The 13,593-nt window shown below is 37.9% G+C and overlaps 1 protein-coding gene across 1 annotated transcript in view; it reads left to right on the top strand.

Annotated features, from left to right (window-relative positions):
* The first annotated feature begins 2,411 nt into the window (after positions 1-2,411).
* FYTTD1 (forty-two-three domain containing 1) overlaps positions 2,412-13,593 on the top strand; it is a 30,975-nt gene continuing 19,793 nt past the window's right edge. Inside the window, exons 1-2 of the mRNA XM_006078496.4 lie at positions 2,412-2,654; positions 6,967-7,095. Of these exons, the coding sequence (XP_006078558.1) occupies positions 2,549-2,654; positions 6,967-7,095 (235 nt within the window). The 5' untranslated portion in view covers positions 2,412-2,548. The remainder of the gene's footprint in view (positions 2,655-6,966; positions 7,096-13,593) is intronic.

Raw genomic sequence — 13,593 nt, 5'->3', positions numbered from 1 at the left:
TATCTGAAACCTGGGACAAAACTGATACTAAACAATTATTGATTGTTTACCTGAAAATCAGATTTCACTGGTTCTGTATTTTGTCTGGCAAGCCTAGACATTGTCTTATCTACACTGTATGAAATTAAGCCTCCAAAAGGGGCAGTTGCTTGAATTCTGTTTATTTTGACTCAGGTCTGAAGACTTAACTGCTGAACTGAAGACAAATGCTGTCTGCTCAGTGTCCAGCACATGCTCAGAAAACGTTCACAGTACACACTCAGAAAATGTTTTTTTCTTTGCAAGCTACATGAAGATAGGGACAACATCTGTCTTGCTCAGCATTTTACCCTCGGGCCTATTATAATGCCACTGCTCAATGAATATATGATTAAATGAACATCTGCCCCTTGTGCCCCAGCAAATTGCAGGGTTGACCTTTTATCTCCAGCCCTGTAACTGGCTGGTCAACTTCTTGGATGTGCACCGGTTTTGATTTCTTGGCTTTTTTCCTCCTCACTGTTGCTGTGTATGTCTCAGGTTGCTCTTTTGTTTTGTATGGCTTTGTGTGTGGCTGATCTACCCTTAACTACAATGCCTCTTGTTTCCTTGTTTTTCCCTTTGGAATCAGGGTGATTGCTCTGAGACTCTGAAACCCTCAGCCCTTGGAGAAACACAACAGCTAGAATTGCTTCATGAAACCCCAGAGCATGTTCCCTTTTAGAACTAAAGAGATTTGGTATGGGGCTTCACTTTGGAGGAGAAGACCAGGATAAAAGGGAATCTTTATAAATTGGTGTGGGAAGAATTTTACACATTTGAGACTTTTATTTTCTGTCCTGTATTGCCTGAAATACAAAATGTATCCATACTCCAAATACATTAATTTTCTTCCATAAAATTAAGAACTCAATCCAGTGTTCCTCCCTGTAGTTTGCTCCTACCAATAAGTAGTGATTGCAGAAGTTATTTCTAGTGAGAGAAGGATAGTATGTAGAAAAATGTCTTGTGTTTAGAATATTTTAGAACTGTAAGGAATCTTAGAGATAATAAAGATTAACATATATTAAGTATAACTACTTCTTGTTTTGAAGATGATTATGAAGCCCAGACACTCTCCCAAGTTCACAAGGTGAATGACTGAAGTGAGTGAAAACATTCAATAAAACCTAGGCTCTCTTGTACTTCTCTACAATACAGTTGCCTAGTTCTTAGCAGTTGGGAAAGAGGTGGTAGCTGCAGAGTGGAAGAGTAGTAATATCAAGCACATTGTGCTAGGAGCATACATGTTATTCTCCTTGACGTGCCTAATATTGTTCTTGGATCTTTTTGAGTCCAAACCTTCCTCCACCATTTAAGTTTCTTGTATCCCTTCATAGGTGTGTCTTCACCTGATTCACTCTACTCTTATGGTTGTATTTTTTGTCTTGGGGAAAAAATAAGTACAGGCTATTGTGGGTTTGAGACACTTTAGATCACTGGTTGGTTTCTATGCAAAGAGAAATTTTAGGAAGTGCAGAGGGGGAAGGTGGCAGAGATTTCTAAATGAACAGAATACCTGTCCCTGATTTTTTTCTTACATGCAAATGTGTTACATAGTTTAAGCTGCTATGAAGATGATATAACTTAAATGCTTCCACACAAGCGCAGTTACTTTGGAGGAGGAGAAAGAGGTAAGAAGAGAGGGAGTATCACGTTTTGTAAATAGGAAAAAAAAAAGTTCTTATGCAGAAGTTAATCAAATATTAAGAAGTTTTCCCATAGGGATGATTAGAAAGAAATCGAATCCCCCTATCAATTTCCAACGCAAGTGAATTAGAGAAAAATGCAGCCAAATAAGCAGAGGTACTTACCCCTCTTCCAAGGGAAGGTGAGGTTTTAAGGTAGCTAGTACCGTGAAAAATGTTTTGAGTGTGCCGGCTGAGAAGTGGTACAGAGACGGGGAACGTTAGCATATACTTTTATTAGTATGGTGACGCAAGGATTATCAGTGCAGGCTTTGCTTTGCGTCCAGACGTGGCGATTCCGCATGCTGCAGGTGGAGGAGCTGACCAGGGAGAGGGGAGCTGAGGCACATTTCTGCAATCCACGCTCGTAGGGTCGGCCCTGCCTCTGCGGCTGCATTGCAGTGGGCTGTGAAAGGTTCGTGTGTACCAAAGCTTACGGGGCCTTTCTGTAGCAGAGGGGACTCGAAGGGCACGGAGGAACATGATCTCACTTAAGGCATGTGATTCTGAGGTGTTCACGTTCCAGCATGATTCCGGCAGAAAGGCGAACTGCTAAAACGGTGGCTCTCACTAGCAGCCAGAGCAGCGGGTGAAATGTTTTCTCCTGTCCAGCAAGGGGCGCTAGGACCTAGTCCCTGAAAGGGGGTGGGGCCACTCTCGCAGGCCGCTCGTCTCTATGGTCCCCACCTCCCCCGCCGTCAGACGCGCGTGGGGGGGGCGCGGACTCCGTCAGCACGCGTGCGCGCTCTCGCGGTGCGGATAGTCTGCGTGCGTGAGTGGGAGGTGGCAGGCCTCAGCCTCTGGCCTTCTCGTCTGACTGTTTCAGCTCGACGTCTCCAGCCATGAACCGGTTTAGTACCCGGTTAATGGGAGCCACCGCAACCCCGCCGCCTGCGCCGCCGAAAGCCCGCAGCAATGAAAACCTGGACAAAATTGATATGTCTTTGGGTGAGGAGCCGAGTCGGACCGAGTTGGAGTGGGAGGAGGTGTGGGTGGAACCAAATACCGTGGTTTGTGGGGGAAGGGGCGGTTGGGTGCTGGAGTTTTCTTGCGGGTGGGCGGAACCAAGCGAGGGCCGGTGGGGACGTGGGGGCGGGGGAGAGCTCGCAGGTGTCGGGGTCAAGTCGGAGGGCCTCGGGGATCCCCTCGGCCGGACTGTGTCTGAGGGGGCGGAGGGCGCTTTGGGTTGGGACTTTGGGGGGGATCTAGGAGTGCGGACCCTCTTTCCCCTCGAAGGGCGCCACCACACGGGTGACCCCGGCTCTTTGTGAGGAAAACTCCGCGCGTTTCACCTCAGGCGTGTTCGGTGTGGGCGTTATCGAGGGAGCTAGGGCACGGATCGGACGGAGCCAACCTTTCTAAGGAAAGCTCTTCGAGAGCCGGGCTGGTTCGGTTAAATCCGTGGTTCCAGGGAAGGGCTAGTTGGACGTTTTGCGCGTTTGGGCCTGTGTACGGCGTCGCGCAGAAGCGTCAAGAAGCCCCTAGAGTTGGCCATTTCTGACGGGCAGCAGACGGCAAGGCCACCGCGGGGCGCTTGACAGAAAAGATACTTAGAAAGGACTTCATGGAATGGTGATGTATTAGGCGCTGCCCAGAAAAGCACTTTCTCCTCATCCAGTCCTTCAAGTTAGCAAATTAGAACAAAACGAAGCGAAAAGCGAAGGATGGTTTATGTGGATTGATGGGAAGACAAGTAAAGCATAGGACCTAGAAGAGTTGGAGTGGTTTGGTGACAACTAGGTAAAAAGCAGGAAGATGGGCGATTCAGTTAAAAATTCAGACCCAGTACCACGGAGGCACTAGTCTGTTTGGCTTGGTTGGTTTAAAAGTAATGCTGTTTTTATCGGGATTTAGGTTATGACATTAGATATGGTTAGCTCTGCCTGAGGCCTACAAGTTTTCGGATATTAAAAAGTTCTGGGGACATATAGAGGAGCTTCCCTGGTACCTCAACTGGTAAAGAATCCACCTGCAATGCAGGAGACCCTCGTTCGATTCCTGGGTCGGAAAGATCCCCTGGAGAAGGGATAGGCTACCCACTTCAGTATCATTGGGCTTCCTGGGTTTGATCCCTGGGTTGGGAAGATTCCCCTGGAGGAGGGCATGGCAACCCATTCCAGTATTCTTGCCTGGAGAATCCTCATGGACAGAGGAGCTTGGTGGGATACTGTCCATGGGGTTGCAAAGAGTTGGACACGACTTAGTAGCTGACTAATAAGCACAGCACAGGGCATATAGAAGTGTAACTTTTCCAAGGATGATATTTTTCATTTTTGTTGTGTTTCTTTTTTTTGCAAGATTTTTAGTCATTAAGAACTCTTGCTTTCTGTTGTTGCCATAAGTTAGAACCCAAGACATGAATTAAGCAGATCATCAGAAGATCATATTTTTGCAAAGACATGAGGCATCTTTTGAACTAAGGCCAAGAAAAAGTAGAGTAAATATTTATTGAGTGCTTACTACCTGCCAGGCACTGGACTAAGCATTTTTATATGTGTTAAATTATCCCAGTGATAACCCTATAAGGTATATAACTGCTTGTAAAGAGCATGGAATCTGGAATCCCAAACTGTCTCAGTTCAAATCCTGTCTCTGCCGCTTATTAGCCATTTGATCTTGGGCAAATTGCTTCTTAGTGCCTCATCTGTAAAAAGGTGAGGCCCTACCTCAGAGGGTTGCTGTAAGTGTTAAAAGAATCAATAGGCATGGATAAACTGCTCAGAACTGTACCTGGTACACCGTAAGCACCATATTTACAAACACACACACACTGTATAAGCCATTGTTATTTCTGTTTTACAAAACCTGAGGCATAGAGAAATTAAGTAACTTTGCCCAAGTTGTACAGCAAGTTAATGATGGAATCAGTATTTCAGAGCACCATGCTGTAGATGTAGAAAGTGTTAAACGTGTGTTTTCATAACCAATACATTTTTTAAGTTTCTAAGTTTTTTTGTATGCATTTTCCTTTGGTAATTAGGGTGTTCAAGTGAAGAAAACTGAGGGATAATTCTCTTGGAAGGTAGAGATGAAGTGCAGTGGATAGCTAAACTAGAACTTGGTCTCTCTATTCCCTTAAGAACATACAGCATTCTGTCAGGTGCCTTTTTTTTTTTTTAAGTGAATTTCATGTAGATGTGATGAAGAGACAGATATTTTAAGTAATTATTATGTTTTGTGAATATCCCACTTTATCCCTGATAAAATGAATATCCCATTTTATCAGGCTTGCATAGGTTTTAGAATTTAATTTTTTGTTTTATTTCTAACTGTGGCTCTGTCGGGTTTATATGACTATTCATATAGAATTATCTACCAAGGTTATCAATAGTTGACCTCATTGTGACTCAGTTTCTTAATTTGAAAATGGGGATTAAAATAGTTACTTCATGGAATTATTGTGAGAATTGAATGAATACATGCTTTAAGAACCATCTTATTAGTACTCAGTTACTATCTCTCCTTGATTAGGAGAAAGCCATTTTCTTCTTTAGATTGGGAGACTCTTTTGTGTTATTGTAGCTCCATTTAACTTGAGGATTTAGATAATAAAATGCTTAAATATAAAACATAATTTTATATTTGATACGCTTTGCTACTTTTAATTTTTAGTTTATACTCTGTAATGCCCTATTTTTAAATCAACCTAATTAGGCAGGTTTATACTCTACTGTTTCTTGTTTTATGGTTCCCAGACCAAATTAATTTTGGAGGGGGAATACTCTCATGACTCTGAGATTTCAGACTTTTGGTGAAGAATAAGTAGCACCTTAAAGGAACGTAGTGCTTCGAAAGTAGTGGCTTTCTAACTATATTTTCTTTCTGCTTACTGAGAATTTAACATGTTCATGCCTCTGAGATTTGTGAAATCTTTGTATTTTATAAAAACTGTTTTTGAGTCCCTTTAACTTTGATGAATTTTTTTGTAGCTGAAAGATTTATCTCTTCTTGAGGAGATTTGAATTATTTTATATGACTATTTGTTTGAATGTGATTTAAAGTCTTAAATGTGAAAGACGGGTGAGATAGAGTAGTGCTATATAAGAAAAGATCCCTGTATATCTTTCTTTGACTTTAGAAAAGACTATGGTCATATTGATTCAGTTGTTAAATTATTTGTATTAAGAGCAGTTTGGAAAAAAATAACTGAGGTTTGTTAGTTTCATTAATTTTATTTAGAAGTGTTGACAGTGTTCAGTTTATTTGGTTTATTTGCTGTAGTTTCAATTCAGAATTGGAGTTGGAACTTCAGAGAAATTGTTTGAATATTTTTAAATACGTATTTTTTGTCTGCTAGTAATCTCCTTTTAACATATGTAAATAGGATCTGGAGTACATTTAGTTTCCTGATCTTCACATTGTTCTTTTTGATATTAGAGCAGTGTGTTGTTTGTGAATTACCTTGGGACAATTTGAAACTGTTTTTGGAGATAATGAGACTTAGAACAGTGCAGAGGGAATTCCCTAGAGGTTCAGTGGTTAGGATTCCAAGCTTCCACTTGGGGCACGGTTTCCATCCCTAGTCCAGGAATTAGATCCCACAATCCCATGTGCCCCTTGGCATGACCAAAAAAAAAAAAAGAGAGAGAACTGTGTAGAAAGAAAAATAGGTAACCCTGAATTTCTGTGCTAAACAAGCAAAGAACCAGTAGTGTTTTCTTTTTGTACTGTACCTTTATTATGGTACTTGTTTACTTATGTGTCTTTTGTGTTCATTATTTACATGTCTGTTTCCTTCACTAATTTTAAATTTATTGAGAGTAGTCATATTTTACTTTTGTTTGTTTCTATTACGGCACAGCCTGCCACATATATTCATCGCACCATAATATATACTCAGTAAAGATTTGCTAACTTGAGATGAACTTAGAAATTTGGTTTATAAATGATTTATTTTTTGACTGCCAATGGTTTTATTGAAAGTTGGTCATCTTTAAAACTGAAGACTTCTGTGTTTATAGAAGATAAATACAGATAATTTTTGTAAACAGGTTTTGCTTATTTACATTCATTAGGAAAAGAAATACTATGAATAATAGAAATTTGACTTCAGCTTTTCCTATGAAACTTTTCTTCACTGCTCCAAACATATTGGCTGATTTGAGCTTTTATGTTCTTAGCATTATTATCCTTTTAAGGAAGTGCTTCCAAAGTAGAAAAGAAGTTAGGGACATAGGAAATCTGTCAACTAGAAAATGAGACTGAGTAATTGAGTCATTAAGTTAAAATGAAGATAATCATCACATTTTGTCTATCACAGATGATATCATCAAGTTGAATCGAAAGGAAGGAAAGAAGCAGAATTTCCCGAGATTAAATAGAAGACTTCAGCAAAGTAGTGCCAGGCAATTCAGGATGAGAGTAAGATGGGGTATTCAACAGAATTCTGGTAAGTTTTGCAAGTAAGCTTTAATAAAATGCCAATTATTTATGGGTTCATAGTATACTATCTTTGATACATACTTAAATACATCAGTGATTTATGTTTTTCCTTCTCTCAGGGTTTTGTTTAATCTTACAATCTGGTAGCAATTCAGGTTTCCTTAAATAGGTGATTAACCGTGTGTCTTAAAAACATTAAGTCATTTTAAAGTAACCTCAGTATATACAGTCTTTGTTATTTTTAGGGATATAGATTTGTAAAGGATCTTACATATCATAAAGTCTCAGTCTCCTTTGCAGTTAGATGTTAGTCTGTCTGATGGATGACTGTGTAACTCTAGCTTAAATACATTCAGTGGGAGAACATACCACCTCACAAGATAACTTATTCCATTATTGGAGAGACACTGTTTACTAGAAGATTCTCTTAATTTGAATTAAATCATGCCTTCCTGTTAATTCTATAGAGTTATAGGGAACAAATTATCTTTCTTATATGAAAACCTTTTAAATACATGGAGACTGCTGTTTTGCATAGAAAATTATTTCTACGTTACTTATCTTATGCAGGATCTTTAAGATTTGTTAAATTCTCCAAAGGTAACACAGAATTGAATGCTTTAGATGTGGTCTATTATTTTGGAACTCTACATATACAGTTATTTTTAGTAATCTAGAAGCTTATTTATTTATAACATCTTGTTCCAAAATGGACTTAAGGTCGTAAGGGAATACTATTAATTATATGTGACTCATTAACTTTTTTAGCAGTTACATCAGCATTTTAGAATAAACATTTGTTCAGATTTTTAAAACTCAAGATCTTTTTTACACGTGAAAAAATGTTTGATAAACTAATTCCTAAATTGATTTTTGTCCTATATGTTAAAAAACATAACAAGTAATCTCCAATAGATTGAACATAATTAATCCTACGTTTAACAGCTGATATGCCAACATATCCTCAACATATACCTATAACTAAAATTAGACTGTACAGAAAAATTCATTCTTCCCTAATAATTTTCTTGGATAGCTGGACTCGAGAGAATAAATCTTGTGACAGGTATTTAGCTATAGAAAATTAATATTTAATTCCAGTGATTTATATTTCAAGATTTCTTATGTTACTCAACATACCATATTTAAATATGATTTATATTAAAATAATTTTAGAGTTCATAGAAGCCAGAAATACATTTGTTTATGCTAATCATTTGTTAAATACCTGATAAATGCTCTGAACTGACCAGCTTGTTGGGGTTTGTAAAGATGCAGTCTTTTACTTCAAGGAACTTCAGGTGACAGATAAGGTGAAAAACATTTGAATTGAGAAATATCATAAGAGAAATTCTGATAGTACTATAGGATTTTAGATAGGCATTTTGTGCTAAGATAATCGGTGGTAATTTGATCAATAAGGTGAAATAGGATCTTGTTCATGAAGGATCAGAAAAGCTTTCCTTTTACAGAGATTATGATCTCAGCGTTGAGCTAAAGATCTACAAGTGCCTTAGGATCTTTTAAGATTGAATTTGTGCTTGTATGTTCTTCACTTCCATGTGACAGGGCCTAAAATAGAACAGCTGCTCCTGTCACTGAATGTTCAGAGAGGGATGGGATTTTCTTAAGCTCTGATTGGTTTGGATAAGTTCAGATTTCCACATTGTAATGTCAGTGAGAATGTTAGCTTGAGGTAACAGAATAAGTAGAGAGCCCTTAGCAAATAATCATTTATTTTTGATGACTGAACACATAAGAGAATCAAGTTTTCCCAATTCTATTCCTGAAATTTAATTCAGTCACTCAATGCGTATTTGTACAAACAACCTAAATGTTCTTCAGGGATGGAATACTATACAACAGCGATTATCAAAGTGTTGTCCAGAGATCCTAGGGAATCCCCAGGACTCAAGGGGTGTAAACAGTCAAAGTTATTTCTATAATAATAGTAAGACATTAACTGTTTCAGTCTTATTCTCTCATGAATGTACAGTGGACTTTTCCAAAATCTACACAGCATGTGATCAAACAGATTGGATGCAGAAACAGAAAATTTCCTATTAAGCCATTCAGTAAAAAGATTTGCAAAAATGCAAATCAGTGCTTCTCTTCTTATTAAATATTTTTGTTTAGGAAAATAATAGTTGTTTTTCATTAAAAAATGTTTTTTGCCCTACATTTAGTGAACTTTAAAATAGCATCGTTATTAAATGTTTTAGTTTTCATTTGTAGTATGGCTTGTTGTTATTTTTTGTCCCTAAGAGTTTTGCAACTCCATGGACTGTATCCCACCAAGCTCCTCTGTCCATGGGAGTTCCCAGGCGAGAATACTAGAGCCGTTTGCCATTTCCTTTTCCAGGCTATCTTCCAGACCCACGGATTGAGCCCTTATCTCCTGCATTGGCTGGCGGATTCTTTACCACTGAGCCAACAGCATACCACCCTTATAGTATGCTAAATATCAGTAAACATAAACTCATGAAAAGAAAAGCTCTTTGGGGTCCTCAGTAATTTTTTAAGAGTATGAAGAGGTCCTGAGACCAAAAAGGTTGAGAATGCTGTCTCTTTTAGATGCAGAAGAGGCAGGGAGAAGTTTGTGCGCTGATTTGAAAAGGAGCCAGTAATACAATTTCATACACTTTGTGATATGATATTTTCTAGAAAATCCCTCAAGTCTTCGTGTAAGTGATCTGACTGCAGAAATTAAGCAATTGGATGTGTCTGTGAAAGAAATTCATGAAGGAATTGGGCTGTAGATTCAAAAGAAAGATGAAAATTCCTATGTCTAGTTTTAGTTCTCAATATTAGTTGAACCTGTGGAGCTTTATAAATTAGACTGATAGTCTGGCTGCACTCCATTGCTACTGAACCAGAATCTGCAGAAGTATGATCTGGGTATTTTTTAAAGTTCCATATGTCCCTCTAATACATGACTAGTGTTCAACTGCTGCTCTGGTGAAGCTTAAAATGTGGAAGGATCTTCATAGAGGTAGTAGTTGAACTAATGAGAATGAAGGTACTCTGGAAAGACAAGAGAACTTTCTAAAGGGGCTAAATGAGTGAAAACTGAGAAAAGACTATTGCATGAAATGTGACAATGAAAGGGTGAAAAATAGAACTGTTGCTAAAACTGAGATAGAGCTAGTGAAGTTTGTTCAAAGGTAGAAAAGGAAGGAGAAGAAAGGGCTGATCTAGGCCTTTTAGAAGGTAAAGGAGAAGCTGTTGATAAATAAGAGATTGTAGAAAGAAAGGGTGATGAGAATGGGAACAGTGACTATAATAGAAAGCACCTAGGAATAGAATTTCCTTTTATTTGTGTGTTTTTTAAAATTTTATTGAAGTATAGTTGATTTACAATATTGTGTTAATTTCTTCTGTACAGCAAAGTGACTCAGTGATATATATATATATATATATGGTTTTTCATATTCTTTTCTATTATGGCTTATCCCAGGATATTGAATATAGTTCCCTGTGCTATATAGTAGTGTACCTTGTTGTTTATCCATCCTATATGTACTAGTTTGTATCTACTAATCCCAAATTCCCAATCCTTCCCTTTCCACCTCTTTTTATTCTTGTTGATGAGATTTTTTTCATGAGTCTTTCTCATCTAAGCCTCAAACTTTGGTGTAATAATGGATTCCTGCTCTCTTTAAACTTTCTCTTTGTTCTACTAATTCACTCATTCTTTTGGAATACATTCAGATTTCCTTGTTCCTCTCCCAGTCCTTATCATGTTATGTTTTAGTGTTGCAATAGCATCTAGAATGGTTTCACTGTCTTCTGTCTTCCATTCAGTATAAGATACTGCTTCAAAACTGATATAATCTAATCATGAATTCCATGACCCCCTCAATTCCTATTCAAGTATAGTCTTTATCCCCACTTGGAGCTCTCTTATTTGTGCCTACCACATCCATTCACTTCCTGTCCTTTTCTCTAGACTCTCAGTACACTGTGCTTGTCTTTGAATTGTACTTGTCACTGTTTGCCTTATTCCTTATTCACATCCTTTGTGTTTTGTAGCTAGCTCAGAGCCTGCCTTTTCTGTCATAGCTGTTTGTTTTCTCTTTGGAAATGTACCAGATTATATTCTGCCTTTTATTATCCTTTAATTGTTTGGAAAAGTGTTCAATTTTTTGAGCCACAGAAACTTGCACTTAGATCATGGCTCTGCCATTTTCTAACTATGACCTCTGGGTAGTCACTATTCTTTGCCTCATTTTACTTGCAAAATTGAGATGTTAGCATCAGCTTCATCAAGTTCTCATTTAAAGTACTCAGAACAGTGCCTAGCACAGTAGTAGATCCTTCATTATTTAATACAAATAAAAATAGCAAGTTGTTACAGATTTAATTTGAACTAGAGGCTTTCCCATCATGCTTGATTTTCATTTGGTTGCAATTCTAGAAGGAAATCACACATAGAGTAGCAACAATTTGATCCTAATATTTTAAAAAGTTATACCTCTATTGTTTTTTTTGATGATTATAAACACCCAAAAAAGGAACAAATCTACATGAATTCCCTACCATACAGAGTTGCCATGCAGATAGAATTCACTGGGAAGTGATCTGTAGGGATGCTGCTGCTGCTGCTAAGTCGCTTCAGTCATGTCCGACTCTGTACGACCCCATAGACGGCAGCCCACCAGGCTCCCCCGTCCCTGGGATTCTCCAGGCAAGAAGACTGGAGTGGCTTGCCATTTCCTTCTCCAGTGCATGAAAGTGAAAAGTGAAAGTGAAGTCACTCAGTCGTGTCCAGCTCTTAGCAACCCCATGGACTGCAGCCTACCAGGCTCCTCAGTCCATGGGAGTTTCCAGGCAAGAGTACTGGAGTGGGGTGCCATTGCCTTCTCCCCCTGTAGGGATGAGGGGGCTTTAATTTACTGGAGGATGAGCAGGGTCAGAATTAGAGTGATACCTAGGACTAGATCTAGATAGATACCTTGGGCCTAAAATTTAAGGTGTCATTCATTCTCAAATTTTGTGCCTTAGGCGCCTCTTACCTCACCATAGTCTTAGCTTGAGGGGAAGGGATAATGATTGCCATTGACTGTCCTATGCCACAGAAACAAACCTTGAGTTGCACACTAGAACTTGAAAGAAAAGCTTCTAGAGTCCCTGCAGCTCCCTCTGCTGACAAAGCCTAATATTAAGCCAACTGGTAAGAGACATGTTCCAGTAACAGAAGTGGGGCAGTAAAGGCAATGAATTCATAAATGGTTCAACCATCATAACAGGTTTTTCTAACTGCCTTGTTGAATTCTGGTCTCAAAATTGGTACACCACAAAAAAGCATTATGGAATTATATATTTGAGAATGACATATACATGATTATGACTTAAGAGATTCATCACACACATTAGTCCTGAGAAATCCTACAGTAAACTATTTTATTTAGTTTGACTGTGAAGCAAGTTGTTAGACCTGTTACCACATTCAAGGTGTATAGTATTACACAGGATTCCATTCTAAAGACATTCCCCCACAAATTAAAATTAAGAATAGCCAGTATCACAATTGTTACTTAGCATAGTCCTCTGGAATTTCTGGCCATTGCATTAAGAAGTAAAAGAATTTGAGGTGTAATTATTGGAAGGAAGAAGATAGTATTATTTGTGAGTAATATGATTGTCACTCAGAAATCCCAAGAAAATAATTTGAAAAACTATTAGAACTAATAAGTGAATTCAGTGAGATAGCTGATTAGAAGCTATTGAAAGCGCAGTAGCTTTCTATAATCCCAGGAATGACTATGAAAATTATTAATAGGGATTTTTTTTAGATAATAACATATGAAATACCTTTAATAAATTTAATAAGAACTGTACAGGACCTATGGGGGAAAAAGCTTGAAACTTTACTGTGCCAATTTAGTGACCAAAGAAGACTTGAATGAGTGGAAAGACAGCACATTCCTGGATATTGTAAAGATATCAATCCTTGAAAAATTAATTATAAATTTAAAGTAATTCTTATATCAGAGCATCAAAGAAAATTAGAACTTGATCCTGAAAGACTGATTATGAACATGGCAGTTTGGGAATGAAAGATGAAAAAAAAAAACACACATGGAAAGTGTTCATTATTGCTAGTAAACTACCAAATGTGATGAGATTTTTTTTTTAAATTTCAAACATGAAGTGATAAAGATTAAAAAGAATAATTGTCAAAGTAGTGAATGATGTGGAAAAATGGGCACCCTTATGTTCCTGGAAATACACATAAATACGGTCATTCTGGAGGAGATTTTTTACCAAAAGAATCAAAATCCTTAAGAATTTGCTTTACTCTTTGATACAGCATTTTGACCTTTGGAAATTTATATATTGAAGAAATTATCATGGCTGTGTATAAAAATGTGTTATTTATAGTGTTATTGTAATCTTTATGGTAGAGTAATGCTAGAAGTAACTGAAATGGTTTAGTGTGAATATTAAAGACATTAGAATTAAGAATGGCCAATATCACAGTTGTTACCTAGTGTAGTTCACA

Source organism: Bubalus bubalis, chromosome 1, assembly GCF_019923935.1.
Source record: "Bubalus bubalis isolate 160015118507 breed Murrah chromosome 1, NDDB_SH_1, whole genome shotgun sequence".
NCBI lineage: Eukaryota > Metazoa > Chordata > Mammalia > Artiodactyla > Bovidae > Bubalus > Bubalus bubalis.
The sequence above is the reverse complement of the archived record's forward strand: the minus strand, read 5'-3'. Positions and strand labels throughout refer to the sequence as shown.